The sequence below is a fragment of the Lithobates pipiens genome, unplaced genomic scaffold (genome assembly GCF_037356315.1).
Source record: "Lithobates pipiens isolate NorthernLeopardFrog02 unplaced genomic scaffold, aLitPip1_a1.2 Scaffold_13, whole genome shotgun sequence".
NCBI classification, from domain to species: domain Eukaryota; kingdom Metazoa; phylum Chordata; class Amphibia; order Anura; family Ranidae; genus Lithobates; species Lithobates pipiens.
The window spans coordinates 248578181-248597373 of NW_027507718.1; the positions used below are offsets into that span (position 1 = coordinate 248578181).

Consider the following 19193-nt stretch of genomic DNA (forward strand, 5'->3'; position numbering starts at 1 on the left):
TATCAGCATACAAGTATTAACAAGCAATTCTTTAAGGCAACATTGCAGTCCTATTGCACACATAGCATATTAGAATGACTCTGTATTACTGGCCTGAATGGCATAATAAGTTTAAACTGGCCACTGACTTCTTTAACCTTTTTAAACCATTTTGAAGTGATCACTTATTAAGATTGAAAATGCTTCCTTAAAACGTCCTAATTTTCAATTTTAACCAACAGGTAAATTTAAATTTTTAATTCCATTTTAACTAAGATTATTTTGTATGTATTCTTTATTTTCCAAAATGGAATTATTTTGTAACATAAGATTACATTGTCTATTACAGATTGGTACGTTTAGTAACATGGAATTTTATATTGTGCCTTTTTTTTGTCTTTTGTAACATAGCACCAACGTGAACATGACATATTTTTCTAACATAGATTCTGTAGCATGACACCTCTGGTAAGATAGAGGCTTTTGTAACATTGGTAAAATGGCTCTTGGTCTAGCTATAATATCATGGTTGTAGCCTGGCTAGTGCATGCTATGGTGCTTAATGTGATTTGCTCTATTTCTATTTTTTTAGGCTAATAACGAAAATATTTTCTTCACCTGCTTGCCTCGCTGCAAGTTTTCTGAAACACCGGTAAGTCTATAGTAAAAATCTCACAAAAGGAAATAATGCTTAGATTTCTTGGTGTTCTTCAGACTGGGTTCACTCTGGTGTGATCACAGATATCGCATGTGATTCGCACCGCATTTCTGTGCACATCACATGCGATGCAAATTCAACCAACTGTATGGCTGAAATCCCAACGCATTTGCACCAAAATGGTGCAGGACCCTTTTTCTGATCTGCACTGGAATCAGTTCGCATGGGTGTAAACACCCATTCCATTCCAATTCATGTACCATTTGACAGTTTGCACTGTGATCTCAAAACCGATCTGGGAGTGTCATTAACTTTCTATTGACACCTGCAGCGGTTTGCAGAGGGCAGTGTGAACTACCTGCGAGTGACCAGTGATGCGGGGACCCCCACAGGAATCTCGCTGTTTCCTGCATCGCATATATGTGAACCCAGCCTTATGGATCATTATGTGCTTTTGTGGTCATGAACAGGCCAGTTTCCCACCATGAGAATAAGCATGGCCTTGGTCACCCTGCTATGGTTGCATCTTGGTGAAATCCTGCCATTGTTAATTCCCATCCGTATATAATTCTGGTATATATAAGTCTATTAAACAATGCCTTGTTACAAATTAGCATACTGGTTAACCATCTATATTAAAACAGTTTTTATTACCTCCAAATTTTAGAGCCTGTCCATCGGACACATCTCCAATAGTGGACCTTAACGGTGCAAGTGAATTATTTACAAAACTATGTCAATGCAAATGGATTGTGGATATTGTAAGTATCTGAGCTCTGACATTTAAAAAAAGGCATTTGTAAAGATGTCCGCAGGCAATGATCTTTGCATCTATCAGCCCCAACAAAACATGCCAGACATTTTTAGGGGAAATGGATAATTTAGCTGATTTGTTATTTTTAGTTACTCCAGTGCTGAAGTGTGTTAGAACTATAGACCACTCGCTCTTTTCTCATCTCCATAACACAGGTGAAATTTTATGTAGCATTAATCTACTTCATGATCACATTTCTTAATATAACACTAAAATGTTCACACTGGACAGCACTGCATTTCTGCATTATTTTTATTTTTTACTTTCTGAACCAGGAATTAAGTAATTCTGATATAAATGAATATACTTTCAAGATACAACAGGTTCTTGTCTGGCAGACCACAAAAAATCAACATAAAGTTTTCTCTACTTTCTTTCAGTTATGCTCCGTTTTGAAAAATGATCTGATTCCGGGCATTGAATCTATTCCAGCTCTCTATGAGGCTTTGTCTATATACCTTCTACTTCCAGAATTCCCCATAATGTATGATGTGAACATCTGCTTACCATTAGTAGCTCCCCTTGCTTATGCTATCAACAATCTCCGCTCTAATGCCCAGAAGATGTTGGGTAAGATCTTCTATATGAAGGTTATTTAGTACAACCTCAAGCAATATAAAAATGGAAATGCTGTTACATTGGTGGCCAGATGGTCAGCAGTCAGGGCAGCGGCTAATCCAGGAGCTTGGCCTAAAGCTATCATGGCAACAGGCTGAACTTGAACGGCCAGAGTAGCTGGCATGGAAGCAGGCTGGTTTGAGGCAGCGGACATGGAGGCATGAAACAGGATTTGTCTAAACAGTGGTTGAGACAGAAGTGTACAGGGACAGAATATTCTGGATTGGGAAAAACCGTTTGCTTCCTTTTAGGCTTGGACGCTGGAGTCCTGTGGGTGATTGCATTGTTTGTCTAGAAAATGTACTGCATTGATACAATCCAGCAGGGATTCTCAGAAATATACTGAATAATGTTCTAAAATATAGGGTTCATCATCTTTCAACAACTATGTGAGAGACCCAACCTGAGACACATTAAAGGGAGGAGAAAAATTATCAGTGCCAGAGTTAACGCGGACCTTCAGTAATTTTTTCATCTTTCCACCTATTAAATCTTCTGCCCTTGTTGTTTTAAAGTGGTTGTAAACCCTTACAACCAGCTTTGACCTACAGGTAAGCCTAGATTAAGGCTTACCTGTATTTCCAAGAAATATCTCCTAAACTGTAGACAGCGGTGCGCAGGCGCACTGAGCGCGCTGCGGTCAACGGCGATATGCCGCGAGTGGCGGCTCCCGTGCGCATGTACGGGAGTGACGTCATCGCGGCTTCGTCGAAAGATAGCGGCGGGGCAGGAGACCCACCGAGAAGATGGATGCGCCGGACTACAGGGGACAGCGGTGACTTCGCTGGCTCCTGTGTCAGGTAAGTGACACATAATGGACTACTATGCGATGCATAGTAGTCCATTATGCTTTACCTTTGCAGGGAATGAAAGAGGAAGTAAACCCATCAGGGTTTACTTCCTCTTTAACTTTGGATAGTAAAACATTTTTTTTTCTGCAGGTAAATACCTTCTACAGATCACTTCCTGTTTCTTGTCTGGTAAAAAGCCTAGGCTTATGACATCATGCACAGCTCTCTCTCTTACTCTCTTGAGAGTTTTCCAGGAAGGGAGAGGGTGAGTCATAAGAGGGCCAATGAAAGCTGCAGATCTGGATGTTTGTGTCTGTGTAAATCTGGGAAGTGAACAGGCAGCAGCTTCAGCTTCCCACAGTTAAAATGGTTGCAGCCAGACTCAGTAGAGGGAGATTTCTGCAGCATATTTGGCAAGTACAGAATCACAGTATATATAAAATAATATGCAAAGTGGTTGGAGGGAAGCTTCAAAATAACAAACATGTTTTTATTACAAATTATGTGAGCAGACTGCAGTTCCTCTTTAACGGGTAAACCCAATTTAGAGCAAACCTAAATCGGGGGATGAACTTCTCCAAATAAAACTCTGCCCTGATCAACAAAGAATGAGTTAGATGAACGCATTCCAACAAATGTTCACTAGTCTGCTCTTGTAATATTCCCTTTCCTCTGCTGATAGCAAAACATTTAATCTGGATGCATCTTGAACAAACAAGTGGATACAAAGTAACAGATCCCCTGTGCAGCCAGTCTGGTTTCAGTGTTATGTTGGCATATCATATATTAGTATTTTGTAGAGCAGGTGTGACCAGTTATGTGTGGATATGCACAGAGTACACCAGACTCAAAACTAACTAAAGTAAAAAGAAATGTGGGCTCCGCTGGAGTCCACCTGCTTAGTGGGGAATCTCATCCCTGCTGAGCAGGCGGATGACTAGTCCATGTTCGCTCCGCTTATGCAGGAATGGGTGAAGATATCCAGGAATGGGAGATTATGCATGAAAGGGAGAAGATATTCAGGAGCAGTTGGTCTCTGCCTGCTTGTAACTAAGTTAAAAGGTTAAAAGGAAAATAGCACGTGGGCACACAGGAAAAACACTGCAGCTCTGTGGAAAGCTAGAGCAAAGCTAGAGGAGGAGCTAGATACCCTCACAGCAACCATCATTTAGATGCATATTAATTCCTGGCACCTGCTGGCTGCTGGGAGACACCCACTGGTTGACACTGGAACTACAACTTTCAGGTCTGAGGACCACAGTTCCACCAGCAGGTATTCTGGTTCCTTGTCAGGACAAATGGTCTCTCTAAATGCCACTAGCACATTTAAGTTTAGAGTAAATGCCCCTGCTATATTTTTCACCAGTGTAAATGTCCTCTTCTGTGTATTTGTGATCAGAAAAAATGTCCCCATTACATTGGTGCTCAGTGTAAATGCCCTCTGTTACATTGTTGTTCTGTGTAAATGCCACTGTTACATTGATAGCTATAAAAAAAATGACCCCATTACATTTATGGTCAATGTAGATGGCCATATTACATTAATGGTCAACGTATATGTCCCTTTTACCTCAGTGGTCTGTGTAAATACTGATATGTTGAAGGCCACTGTAAATGTACTGATTATCTACCCTTGGTATATTAGTGGTCATTTTAAATGCCCCATTTACCTTGATGGTCAGAGTAAATGCCACCATACTATTGGTAATCAATGTAAATGCTCTGTTTACACTGGTGCTCAGAGTAAATGCCTTGTTATATTGGTGGTCATTGTAAATGCCTGCTAGGATAGTTGTCAATGCAAATGCCCTCTTGACCTTGATGGTTGGAGAAATGCCTGTATTATACAGGTGGTCAGTTTATTGCAGTGAAAATTTTATATTAGTGGTCTGTTTAAATGTGCCCCTTACATTGGTGGTCAACCTAAATCTCACATTGCCCAGTTACATTAGTGATTTGTTTAAATGTTGGTTTTACATACGTGGTTAGTGTAAATTCCCCCTTGTTACATTGGTGTTCAGTGTAAACCGCCCCATTACATTGTTGGCCACTGGTAGAATTGAACTGGCTGGTCCAGAGTCAGATTTTAAGTGAATGGGTATGAAGCAGAAAGGGAATTATCTCTATCTCCATTTTCAGCTCACACATTGAGAAAGCGGAGCATTTGGTTATCCTAACTTGCCCTGATCTAAAGCTCCATACACACTATCAGATTTTCTGCAGATTTTTTTTCCATTCCTTCAGATTTACCAAAACCATATAATATGAGGTCAAACCTTAGGAGTTTCAATGTGTATGCAATCAGGCAGGCCCTTGCACTACATGGTTTTGGTAAATCTTAAGACAAAAATCTGCAGAAAATCTGATAGTGTGTATGGGGCTTAAGCCTTCCCTACACAATCCCAACTGCCAATAGGCCACTAAATGCAGTTTTGGAGGTTATGTCAAGTGATAGCTATTTTTTGGGGGTCATCATATGTCTGCCTAAATAATTTTATGCTTTAGTGTCTCAATTATTATTCTAATAATTACTAAATGTTTTAATTTAATTTACCAGAGTCAGCATGGTCTTCATTACCTGAAAACTCACTGAAAAAGCTTATTCATATGTTTAAAGTTTCCTTGATAGTAGCGGTACACACTCGAAAGGATGGTACTAAAGATTTACTAGAAGTTCTAAAAAAGCTGCACAAGGTAAGTAGTTCTCAGTGTTCTGACTACCACCTTTTCAGGTGATAAGCACCTAAAACATACCTTTACTACAGAAGTGTGCGTCTCTGGTTACTGCTATTGATTTACCTAGTACTGCACATTCACATGCTGAAAAAATAAATCTGAAAAATCTATACCCAGAAAATTCTAGTTTGACCTCTATTTGTTCTGTCTCAAGTTTTGTGATGAAAAAGCAAAATGTAAAGGACACCTGTGTTAACCCTGACTAATGCTCACCTCCTTCTAAAAATGCTAGCTTCCTGGCAGTCATGCCTATTCTCTGCCCTGAGTATTTGAGTCACTGAAGTGAAGCAAATGCCATATTCAGAGAGAGGCGAAATCTCCAGTTTAAGGACTCTAAGGCTGCTTTCACACTGAGGCGCCTTACAGGCATAGCGCCTGTAAAGAGCCTGTGCTTTCACTAAGGTGTGAAAGCCCTCGGGTTTTCACAGTGGATCGGTGCGCTTGCAGGACAGTAAAAAAAAGTCCTTCAAGCAGCATCTTTGCAGTGCTGTAGGAGCGCCCCTGCCCATTGAAATCAATGGGCATCACCGCCGGCAAAGCGGGCGGTTTTAACCGTTTTTCAGCCACTAGCGGGGGTTAAAAGTGCCCCGATAGCGGCTGAACAGCGCCGCTAAAACAACGGTAAAAATAGTGGTGCTTTACCGCTGATGCCCCCAACGCCTCAGTGTGAAAGCACGCTTAATTATATAATATATCAGCATAACAGTCAGACAAGTAACCTTTTCAGAAAGAGACGTCTGCAATGGATGCCTACATATTCCTATACATATAATTTCTCCTTAAGGTTTCTTTAAAGAGTACAGCAGACAAGTGGATACAATTGATATTTATTCATGACCTCTATTACACACCTTAGCCTCTGTTCAAAATGGGCCTATAGCACCAGGCAAAGCACCTGCATTCTACAACTAGTCCTGAAAATCTCATTCACATGTTTTGGACATTTCCTCGGATACTTAACTGGTTAAAAATACATTACTTTTCACATACAGATTTGTGCTTTAATGTACCCTATGCTCCAGAGACACTTCTACTGAATACACTGAATGACTATATGCATACCAGAACAAAGTTCCTCCATATCTGCTTCTATGCCTGCAAGGCAATTGTTTTAGTGTAAGGACTTGCCACCCACTTATAATACATTTTAAATTTAAAAAGTTGTGCCCTTGTAAAGTAAAAAAAAAAAAAAAAAAAGGTCCCTGGTTAGACCACTTTTTCACTATTAGTACGAGTCCAGTTTATAGTACAGCGCTTGATTCTAAAAATGATGATTTGCAATTCTAAAGATCGTTTTTTGTGGTTTAGGCTAAATTTTGGGCTGGGGTATAGCTTGAGATGTTCTTGACTTGCTTGGTTACGAATCTTTATGACTTTTATGTTATCTTGATTTTTGCTGCAACCCTAACCAGCTGGACTTTTGTTTTGTTTTTTGAGAATAGGTGCAGGTACCCCTCTTCCAGGTCACCCCTTGTTCCCGCCCTCTATCCACCTCCAGGTACCATCTCTTGGTTCCACCCTCTACCCACCTCCCAGTAGTACCCCTTTACCCCTTTTAGAGAACACAGAACCAGGTATCATATTTTGATATCATCAATAGATGCTCCAGACACCCCAATTCCCCTTGTCGTTTAATACATTCACTGCTTGAGGTGCCAGAAATGCTTTACCCCACATTCCCGCTGAAAATGAGTGTTTAAAAAAATGTAAAGGCCCTTCATTTAAAAAATTTGTTAAAGGTAAAGTAAATTCAAAAAGACTATCTAGAAGTGTTTATTGTTTCTAAGCAGTATACTGAAAATGTATCTTTTGTCTGTTGGGGCTCATTTACACTTGCTTCGGCTTCAACACACATTAAAGCTCTTACTGCTTCAACAAGCTTTTATGATGTGTTTTTGATGCTTCGGTTCTGCTCTTTTGAAGCTTTGTTGAAGCTTGGGAGATGCTCTGTGTGTGTGTTGATATTTCTCCAAGACAAAACAAAGCTAAAGCTGAATTAAAGGCTCTCCAAAACTCCAGGTGCATCAAGTGAGCTTCAAACGAGCTTAGTCATAGAGCTCTAGGAGGCTTTGAAGACACTTTGAAGCACCACTAAAGCTACATGGGGTATAATTTTTGAAGCAAAGCCGAAGCAAAGAAAATGCAAGGTATAAACAGGACTGTAAGCTAACCATTTTATTTAGTGACATGAGCTTTAACAAAGCGTTCCCAAAGCCTTGTTTTGAAGCAAGTGTAAACTAGCCCTAATTCCTACTGAAAAATAGCCATGCAGTTTCTAGTCTGTAAGGGTGCCTAAACCCTCCTGACCCTACAGTCTCAAAGCTAAGGCTCTTCTGCCTCTGACTGCTAGTCTCAAGTAATTCGATTTGAGGTTTGACAATGTAACTTCTGTGCTGCTCATGGCTCGCATTGCTGGAGACTAGTGCATGGGAAAGCAGAGCCCTACCTCTGCCAAGATGGCTGCCTCCATAGAGTCACAGTGCAGAACAAGGCATGGTGGGTCTATAATGGAAAAAGATTATCTGCAGAACTAGTCCTTTGTCGTCTGCCTACTTTATCGTGGGCACATATTTCAATGTAAATTTTTTTTATTTTTTTTTTAAAAGGTTTCCAAATTTTTTTGTGCTGTAGTGAAACACTAGGTGAGCATGCCATTCGCCCCAGCTACCCCAGTTGTCCATGTCACACATTCCAGGAAGCAGGGCTTCAGGTATGGTAGTCCCAGATCTCAGTATGTCTATGATTGTGCAGGTAACTCCCTGCATGTATGCAGATGTGCTGCAGTCTGGACAGAGCCCTTCAGCATATTTACGCACTCGCTAGATTATCAAAGATGGTGGCAGCTGGGGAAAGCAACATGCTCTATAAGCACCTATGTGCCTGTACACACCCGCAGTAGCATCTAATAACCTGCTTTTATAGCTAAATGGTCCAGGTAATTCTGATAGGCAAAAGTCTGACACTTCCATATACCCCACCACAGACACACATTCCTTATGTCCCTTCACAATGATGGGTTGCCTGACTGTCTTGTAGGAATGTATAGGAGGCAGGAAGGGTGGGCAAGATTTGCCACATCAGAATTGTGTGCCTGGGTTACTGCACTTGAGAATCAACACTTAATATAAACTCTTTATTCAATGAGACCACTAAAATATTTTGGATTTTGATGCATTTTTATTCTATAGGTTTATTTTAGGTAATTCATATTTTTGTGTTGCAGGTAAACATAAAAGCCCATTTTAAAGTTCCAGAAATCCACTTTTGTGTTCCTGAGGTTTCTGAGGTGATCATTGTTCCCGTGGATATTCGCAATTGGCGCACATGGCAAAAGCAACCTGTGAGTAAAAAACGTCATTAATTATACATACTGCTGTGCTTGTCTTTCTGGGATAACATATAGCTCTCCTAAAATTGAAACGCAGTTGGATCAGTGATTTAGTTCAGTGCGCTCTTTACTTCTTGTTCCTGCTCTTTTCTGATTTGAATTAGTTGCTGCAGTGGCAGACCCAAAGACTTGGATTGCGGCCATTTATTCCATTAGAAAAAAAATGGCAGGAAGTGGAGAGCACACAGATACTGAAGTATTGAACTGAGGGCACTGCTACACTCTGATCCCAGTTTTTAGAGTATTGAATTTTGGAACAAGTAGGTGTAACAAGGGGGGAAGACCCCTTTCACACTGGGGCGCTTTGCAGGCGCTACTGTCTGAAAAATAGTGCCTGCAAAGCGCCCTGAATCAGCCGCTGCAGTCTTGATAATGTGAAAGCCCCAAGGGCTTTCACACTGGAGCAGTGCGCTGGCAGGACGCTGAAAAAAATCCTGCTAGCAGCATCTTTGGAACGGTGAAGGAGCGGTGTATTCACCACTCCTTCATCGCTCCTGCCCATTGAAATCAATGGGGCAGTGTGGCTATACTGCCGGCATAGCACTGCTGCAGTAGCGCTTTGCGGCGGTTTTAACCCTTTTGCCGAATAGCGCTGCTAAAAGGACGGTAAAGCGGCACTAAATATAGCCCCGCTTTACCGCCGACCCCGCCCCAGTGTGAAAGGGGCCGAAGTGTAACACAATACACCTAACTTTTGCTTTCCCTTTCAGACATAAGTGTAAAATGTATCTAGGATATGTGTAAAAATAAGTGCAGTGCTAAGATGATATCAAATGTAGATAAAACGTGATGAAGTAAACCAATAGCATATATAATAACTGAAAATCATATACTGTGGCATGTAGCTAAAAATCGTATACTGTGACATATAACATATTAGTTCAAAAAGAAAGTCCACAATAAAGTGTATCTAAATCTAAAAACAATAATGTATTAAATTGCTGCTTACCAGTCTTCAAATATTGTGGCATTCTTTTCTCTTTTGCTGGCTTTTTTTTTTGCTTAAACTTCATCTGGCGATCCTGCCCGTAACACACTTCATTCCTCACTTACCTACTCACTCACTATATCTATGGAGGAGCAGCATTCCCAAGCTGCTCCCCTTATTTGAACTACAAATATATTCCCCTCGCCTCATCTCTAATATAAAGGAGCATTGCTTTGTAGTTCAAATAAGCTAGATGCCTGAGAGTTCAGTTTAGTGCACAGAAAGTTACGAGGATAACAGATTTCTTGCAGGTTTCTTGCAGGTTCAACAAGAATTTTTCTGTTCTTGCAGAAAATGTTATTGGCCTAAAAAAAAGGGAAATTATAATGCAGCCACTACATCCGAGGACTTGTAAGTTGCAAAATATTCAACTGTAGTGCTTGGCTTTAGCTATACTACTACTTGGCTATTAAAGTGGATGTAAACCTTCACATATATCCAGTAAAATGAACAGCCTCAGATGATACACAGAGATGAAACAAATGTCCCTACATACGTTTTACATGCATATGTGCTGTCTTCGGCTTTATATATTCTTTAGAAAGTGCACATTGTTTTCGAGATTTTCTCTTCCTAATCCACTGGGAGTGGATTATTGGCATACAGCGAAGACAGCTGATTGGATGAAAGGCACCACCCCCCTCCACATAGGCCAAGGAATGTGCAGAGCTGTGCCGTGACAAGACAAGCTCCCTGTTAATCTATTTATAGCAACCTCCCACGACACAAATTTCAGTTTTATCTTGGTTGACGGAGAACTTTTCAGAAGTTATCATGCTGATAACAGAAGAACGAAGCAACAGAACAACATGGGACTTTGGTGAGAGATAAGAAAACACTACAGATGTATTTGCTTAGGTCAAATTTAATGAATCCAGTTTACATCCACTTTAATTCAACATAACTCCATCTTGCTTTTTCCCAGTTACAGGCCTACAAGAAACCTCAAACAATTACAGTATCACCTTTTAATGGTTTATGGAGTGTGTTTATGATATATGTGAAAATTCTACTTTTGAAACATTTTTTGATATGGCACTCATTTCTATTCAATTTTCTTCATCCACACATGAATTGTTAATTTTCTCCTACGAAATAAGAATATGACCACTTTATCATATTCATCCCAACCACTGTGGACCAGCTTATTATTTTTCCTTTAAAGTCTAGATGCTTTTCTTAGCTTTTTTTTTACTCCAAATAGTGACACATTCGTCTTCTACTGTGCTGAACATGTTGATTCTGCAAAAGAAAGCAGTCAGCACCTGTGGACTGCAGACAGAGGGGTTGAATTACTAAAGGAAAAAAGGTCTGTTTGCACTTTTCAAAATGCAGTTGCACTCTGCAAAAGCAGTTGCTTTGTGACCATCATCCAATCATGTGCACAAAAATGCTGTTTTCTCTTATATTCACCGACTGACACAGCTTCTCTCTTTCGACCATTGGGTTGTTATGCCACCTTCAGGAGAGGACTAAGCATTACATGTTAACATGTGATAATAAAACTAAAACTTTCTAGTTCCGCCCAAGGGGCGGTCCCTTAGGTAACAACCCCTCAGCATGCTACTGCAGCATCAGTTTTATTTTGCCTAGTGAAGGAGAAGGAACTAGGAACCCTGACTGGCCCATCAGTCTGTCTTTTTTTCTGCAGAAGCTTGGCTTTTTGCGCAAGATGATAGATCCAGTGATCTGCTATCAACAGCCGGCTGGGTGACAGGCTGGATACCCTTATCCTTGTAGTTTCCGCAGCCTGGCCATCGAGCTTGTGCAGGTCTCTGCTCCGCGCTAGGCCCGCCACGATGAAACCTCATCTCCAGAGGTGGTCGGTGAGCTTTTATGACCAGGCTACTGATGTCTCCGTCAGTGTGCCGGGCCAGCAGCCACCCTGTACTGATCAGAGAGTGGGTCTGTAATGGAATGTCTCCCAGCTCTTCAGGACTGGTAAGTACAGCTCTCCCTGCCTCAGTGGGGCTGAGCAGCTGGGAGGTTGATTCAGGGGTCCCTCACCTCCCTCTCTTTTCTCCCTTTCCCTATCTTCCCTCCCCCCTCCCTGTGGGGGATGCTGCAGAGCAGCGTGTGTGTGTCTGTGCAGGGGCTCTCCGGGGGGGCTCTCACCTGGGGGGGCTGCGCTGGCTGGCTGTGTCCTGAGTCCTGTTTTTCATGTCCCTGGAAGGTGCAAGTGAGGCTGTACCTGTGTCTTTTGCAATGCTGTTTCCCCGCCATTTGTTGCTCTGTCCCTCATGGTTTTTGCATTAGCGGCCATCTTAGGTGTGGGCAAGGGAAAGCATGCTCTCCGGGGCTTCGGCGGCCATTTTCCTTGTGATTTGTCCTTATACTGGATGCCGGCGGCCATTTTCTGGAAGCCTGAACACGTTTTTTCAGCGTTCTCTAGCGGCAGCATGTGCCCCTGTGCTCTGACGGCCATTTCTCCTGTGTTTTATGTCCTTATGCTGGACGCTGGGCGGCCATTTTCTTTGAGCCTGAACACATTGCAGAGCAGTTTCAGTGCCATTAGCTGCAGCTTCCACCGACACAGAGCTGATTCCTCTGCACCTGGGAACCAACAAAGACCATAGGCACTACCTGCTGGATAGAGTAGAGCCTTTCAGGGTGGTGAGTCCTACGGGAAAGAGCCCCTCAGCCAGCAGCAGTAAGGAGGGTGGGACTGTCACTGTCCTAAGTCCCCTTCGGGTGGCAGACAGGGTATGGTCAGCATGGCTTCAGAAACTGGTGTTTCTTTGGTGGTCCTCAATCGGTGGTTCTCAGTTCGTTCGTTGCCAAGATGGAGGCGGTGCGTGGGCGCAAGGTGCTAAAAAGCAGCCCCTGCCCCTCCCTCCGTCCTCTGGGGAGAGCTCTGCCACAGACTCGGACCCTGCTGAGGCTGGTAAACCCCTGTTCTGTTGTTTCAGATGGCGCTGACAGGACCGTTTGGACAGTGAGGATGAGTCCCCATCTGGGTCCGTGCGCAACTAAATGCTTGTTGGAGCACTTATCACAGCTGTGCATGATACCCTGAAGATTAAGGAGCCAGCAGATCCCTCTGCTGATGTAGTGGTCCCTTTTGGGTCATGTAAGCCAGCCATTCACCTAAGGTGTTCCCGTATCTGACTTATTTTGACAAGTTCATTTACAAGGAATGGGGTCGACTGCAACGGACCTTTTCGGTCAAATACATGGCGGTATGTTGCCCCTTTGAGGAAAAAAAGTGGTTGGTTCCTCCGGTCGTGGACCCCCCAGTATCCAGGTAAAAAAAAAGTAACCACGATCCCGATAGAGGGGACTCCTGCATTTAAGGATCCCACGGACAGGAAGTTAATGCACTGTTGCATTCGTTACAGCAGTTTCTGGTGCGGTTTGAGGGTGTTGCTTCTCCGTTGAGGAGCACCCTGTTTTTTTGTGGTGGTTTTTTCCACACACTGTAGTTTTTTTTTTGTTTTGTTTTTGTGGGTGAAGTTTGTACTAGCTCCCACATGCCATGGTGGATGAAGTTTTATGCTGTTTTCCCACCCCTCGTTTTGGCACTGCTTGGGGACGTCCCAATGGTCTAAAGAGAGAAGCTTTGTCAGTCGGTGAATATAAGAGAAAATAGGATTTTTTTGTACTCACCGTAAAATCCTTTTCTCTGTAATTCACCGACTGACAGCACCCGCCCCTCATATTGAAGGTGGGGGGGCCGTGCGGCCCCCTTCCCCAAAGCACCCCCCCATGTTGAGGGCACGCGGTACGGCTCAGGAGGGGGGGCACTCACTTGTCCCCACCCCTTTCCTGACCGGCCGGGTAGCGTGCTCGGATAAGGGTCTGATATGGACCTGGGGGGGGGACCCCCACGCTGTTTTGTCAGCATAGGGCTTCCCCTTTAAGTCCATACCAGGTGACTGGACCAGCAACGTTGACTTCCTTCGCTAGTCCCGGCTACCTGGAGCCGCGTTCAAAATGAACAGACTTTCCTCCGCGTGTGGCCAAGTCCGTTCATTTCAAAAGTACGGCGGATAGTCCAGCGGAGCAGTGTGTGGGCAGGTCTGCTCGTTCGGACAGTCCGGCGGACTTTACAGCGGTTTGTCTGCCAGACTAAGTCCGCCGGATAGTCTGATCATGTGTACGCAGCATAAAACCCCTCTGGCCACTGTGTTATTTTAAAGTCAATGATAAGAGGAGGGTTGTAAAACAGTGGCTCAACCTCCTTTTTTTTTTACTGCCCCCAACTGCAAGTAAAAATGAAAAGTAAGTGGGTGTGCTCCAGCACCACTCCTAGTGACTATGCCTGCATCAGTGGCAGTTATTTGCTTTTACTAAGGCCGCGTACACACGCGCGGACTGTTCGCCCAACTTTGTCCGCTGAACAGTGTTTGGGCGGACAGTCCGCTCGTGTGTGGGCTTTCAGCGGACAGTTTCAGCGGACAGTTGGACGGACAAGGTTTTTCGGAAATTCCGTAAAACTGTCCGCTGAAACCTTGTTTCAGCGAACAGTCCGCTCGTGTGTAGGCTTGTTCGTCAAACAAAGTTGCGCGCATGCTCAGAAAGGATTTTCACGCCGAAAGCTATAATGCAGTGTATAGGACGTCGTATTTTTCGTCCCGTCGTACGTGCCGTTCACGTCATCGCGCACGGTTTCAGCAAACTGTTCGTCCGTCGTGTGTGGCCATGTCCGTCCATGCTAAGTTTGAGCGGACTGTTTGCCGAAACTGTTGGACGGACAAAGTTGGGCGAACAGTCCGCGCGTGTGTACGCGGCCTAACTCTTTCCAACACATATCATATACTTTGCATTTTGCTAATCAATAGCTATGATGTTATAAATGTAACATGTCATTGGTTTTAAAAGAAAAGCTTCCAATAAGAATTTAAAGGGTTACTAAATCCAGGATCCTGCATTCATTATATCTGGTCTCCCACAGTACACAGAACATGGAAATGCAATCCTTTTAGTAAATAGAAACTGCTAAATATCCTTTCTCATCAGCAGTATGTATCAGTCTTGTGACTTCTATCAGTTCCTAGTTAAAGCTTGTAGGACAAGTTTACTGCACTGAGCTGTCCTAACAAGATCCAGGACCCCCGATCCTCTATCTGGACAGTGCTGATTGGCCCTGTACTGATCACATACACCCTCCCAAGAAAAAAAAATAAGTCTCTAGCAATACACACCAAACTGAGCATGTGCAGCCTGACTCCAGTAACTCTGTCTTATCCGGGCCTGTTCTGCAGTCAGTGGAAGAAGAGGAGAATCTGTGCATACAGAGTCAAACAGCCTTTTTTACAAAATGCAGAGGTTTAACCCCTTAGGTTCCAAAGTGAGTATAACAAGCATACTTTACTGCATATGCAGACTGATTTTACTGTTGTGGGTTTATTAACACTGTAAGAAAATGACACTGCAGGAGCTTTGTCTGCAAAAGCTCTGCGGAGTGTGGGGCAGAACCATACAATGGAGATCTGGGGCTGAGAGTTAGTATACAAGTATGTGGCTAGAGGGTTGGGGGGAATTTTAAAGGACAATTGTACAAAATGTACAGTACGTGTTAACAAAAGTGGACTTTTCTTTTCAGCATGGACTGTTATACAGTATTGTAGCTTGTGCAAGAGAGCAGGCAAGGTTCACAGTTCTGAGCTATAGTAAATGTACAGAATATTTGGTTGAAAAATCTCCTGATTAGATAACTGCAAAAATCTTCTGAAATTCTTTTTCTATCTCATCTGTAGGATGCTGAAGACAGCTCTGTTCCTGCAATATTTTGTCGCTATCCATATATCTTAACATTTCCCACCAAGGTTAATTATCTTCACTTTGATGGAGTAATTAAAATTAATGTGAGTATTAAGGTAACATTTGGTCATATGGCTCAGCTCAACTTATACCTAGGAACCTCATTCAATTCTCAACATGTAAACAGAAAGGGACTTAAGTTATAATTTTTTTTTTAATTGTGTTGCTTACTCAAATGACTTTGCTGCCAATATAGTGTGACCTCTCATTAGACTTTAAAATTAGACACAACTATGCTTTGACCATAACTGTAATCTGTCGGCACAAAACCTTTGGTCCCTGAAACCTATGTTAGGATCATCCTTTGGCGCAGAACATTTTCTTGCCTTATTTGTCTTACCATTGCTTAGAGTAAGGTTTCTTAAAGGGTAGTTCCAGGCTTTTTATGTTTATTAAAAGTCAGCAGCTACAAAAAGTGTACCTGCTGAGTCTTAGTAAACAAACACTTCCTTACCTGTTCCATGGTCCAGCGATGCGGCCGAACAGAGTGTCGCTCCTCTCCCCCTCCTCTCCGCCGGCGCCTCCATTGCCACTCACAGTTTTTGGCTTCATGGCCGGGCACGCACGACGCATGCGAGAGTATTGCTGCGCTCCTGGAGTGGACAGGCGATCTCCTGGGACCTGTCACGTGTCCCAGGAAAGTGCCTAGAGGGAGGGGCTGCCTAAGGCGAAAGGAGGAGTTGCCTTGGCAGTCCCTGGGCGGAAGGAGGAAGTGGGACAGGATGTCCCACTCCTAACGAAGCCCCCACTCCCCCCCAAAAAAATTATGTGGCATGTAAGGGGGCGAGGAGTGCTTAAAGCAGGAAGTTCCACTTTTGGGTGGAACTCCGCTTTAACCAGGGTTCCATGGAACACTAGGGTTCCTCTAGAGCAGGGATATGCAATTAGCGGACCTCCAGCTGTTGCAAAACTACAAGTCCCATCATGCCTCTGCCTCTGGGTGTCATGCTTGTGACTGTCAGAGTCTTGCTATGCCACATGGGACTTGTAGTTCTGCAACAGCTGGAGGTCCGCCAATTGCATATCCCTGCTCTAGAGGTTGCTAGGGGTTCCTTAAGCAATGAACAATTTCTGCCTCTCAGATAAGTTCCCACTGACATCATTGACCTAAGAGGGGATTCTTCCCGATGACCACAAGTGTAATGAGCATTCTTCTCACTGACCATCACACTAATGTGTCATGAGTTGTAGATGTAGAAATTTTTGGCAGGGGTTCCTTGAGACTGGAAAGTTATTTTAAGGGTTCCTCTGTGCTGAAAATGTTGAGAGAGGCTGGCTTGGAGTATTGTGACAATGAATAAAAAGGCTCTATGTGATGATTGTATATCTGTTTTATGATAGAAAAATGTTGCATGTCCAATAAATATATAGAGAAAGGGTGTCTCTTTGCCTCTGCTGCACATTGCATCCATGCTATATAGAACACTAACCAGACATCGTTTAGACCAATTTTAAAGCCCAATCCCAGGTCCATGGCCTTACATCCATTCAATCATTCCGTCCAAACCTCTTTGTACCTACCTGAATCTGCTGTCCTTATGCCTCACCGGTTCTGATTGTTGGAACTGGTGATCCAGTGGTGTAATCGCTGCCCCTGCCAATTGATCCCCTAATGCTGACATCATCACACTGCTTATGATAAAAAGGGGTACACTGAACGTCTCTTAGTTTTTGGTAATAAAAATATTATCTCGCCCTCATCATTCTTTAATACAAACAGGTTTATATATCTGTAATTCTTTCCCAGGATGCCAAGCTTCAAGCTCAACAAGTGCTGATGATGAATAGAATGCAGGGCATTGGTGAAACTCCCAGGATACCATTGTTGCACCTCAAAGTGCGACGTGATCATCTGTTGGAAGATACCCTGCATAAACTAAGTATCATGGAAGACTGTGATCTCAGAAAGGAACTACTGGTATTTTATTTTTATTTTTTATTTTGTAATCTGGTAAATGTATTCTAGATTATGTAGAAATCTTAAATTGTCTAGAAAAACATTATGGGGGAGATTTACTAAAACTGGTGCACCTGTGCATAGTAACCAATCAGCTCCTAAATGGCAATGACAATAGTTACTGTTATTGAAAATAAATCCTGGACGCTGATTGGTTACTCTGCAGAGTTGCACCAGAGTCTGTGTACACCATTTTTAGTAAAGCCCCCCCCCCCCCCCTATATGTGCTGATAAATGGCAAGAGTCTAAGTTCATGTTGACATGGCAGGTGGAATTCCATGGTGAGACTTCAGTTGATCCCAGAAGTACTCTTACCGAGTTCTTTCTCAATGTGGGGGAGAAGATGGTTCATCCTGATTATGGATTATTCACTTGCACCGACCCAATGTTGCCAGTATGGTTTCCAAGTCATGTAAGTTTTCCTTTTTCTTTGTTATTAGGAATTATGTTGCCAGTGACCCCTTGTATTCATTTTTTATAGATATTATCCCCTCCATATACTGTATGTTTCCACCCCTAGTTAATCCCAATGATTGGTTTATTATGGTGAATATAACAGCACATAATGAGAGAAATACGAGGGCTGCAATTGTCAACCCCTTTCTGAAAATACTAGTTCCTGGCTGCTATCTTGACCTTTTGGCTTCAATACATAAATCAGCTAGAACAATTATACAGATCTGTCTGGGAAAAGTCAGAAGTCCTTACCTCCATGTTGGTCGTGAGTTAGTGTTGTAACCAAAACTGAAGCAGACAGAATCTGGAGCACTGTACATGACAACCAATCATCTTCTACCTTCAGCTTGTTAGGGTAAGCTTTGAAAATGAAAGATAGAAGTTGATTGATTGCACAGCTACTCCAGATTCTGCCTGCTCTGGTTTTGATAAATTTCCCCTCAGTGTCAGTCTGACAAGGCAATAGCATTTTGAGAAGATAAGTTTCATATTTCTCCCATGACCGGTTTCCCTAAGCAGTATTAAACCCAATAGCAAACATTTATTATATTGCAGCTTACCAATTCTTCATGTGATGGCTGCATTAGTTTTCTGCTTAGGCTTTCTTACGCCTATTTTCATCAGGAAATCCAGCCAGTAAGTCTGTTTTTTTGTTTTTTTTCAAGAGAACAAGCTCTCCAACGGAATATATCAGTTTACAGGGATGGGACAAACCATTTAACATTGGCAGGATTGCTTACAATGATCAGCTCAATCATCAGGGAAAAAACGAATTATAAACTGTTAGATGGAGTTCTTAAATTTTGTTAGTGCATCTAAATCTTCTAGTACATCTAACACTACCCGCCCTCCCCCTTCTAAGACTGACAATTCTGCTCTCTGTTGTGCCCCCGTGCTCCTTTATCCAAAGTGGGGGCATTGTAGTACAGGAGGTGTGTTACCTGCCAGATCTGCAGGTGAAAATAGAGGAGAAAAGCCTAAAATAAAAGAAAACAAATGCAGCCACCACATCTAAGGATTAGTTAGCTGCATGATGCAGCCTAGT

General features: G+C 42.8%; 1 protein-coding gene across 2 annotated transcripts in view; it reads left to right on the top strand.

The window, feature by feature from the left end:
- LOC143974771 (putative E3 ubiquitin-protein ligase HERC6) overlaps nt 1–19193 on the top strand; it is an 82830-nt gene that overhangs the window by 36318 nt on the left and 27319 nt on the right. For both annotated transcript variants that reach the window (XR_013272279.1, XM_077476490.1), the window contains exons 10-17: nt 572–631; nt 1305–1398; nt 1832–2021; nt 5418–5554; nt 8820–8936; nt 15672–15779; nt 17483–17653; nt 17961–18104. Coding sequence is in view for 1 of the 2 variants with exons in the window: in XM_077476490.1 (XP_077332616.1) it covers nt 572–631; nt 1305–1398; nt 1832–2021; nt 5418–5554; nt 8820–8936; nt 15672–15779; nt 17483–17653; nt 17961–18104 (1021 nt within the window). In the remaining variant the exon portion in view is untranslated. The remainder of the gene's footprint in view (nt 1–571; nt 632–1304; nt 1399–1831; nt 2022–5417; nt 5555–8819; nt 8937–15671; nt 15780–17482; nt 17654–17960; nt 18105–19193) is intronic.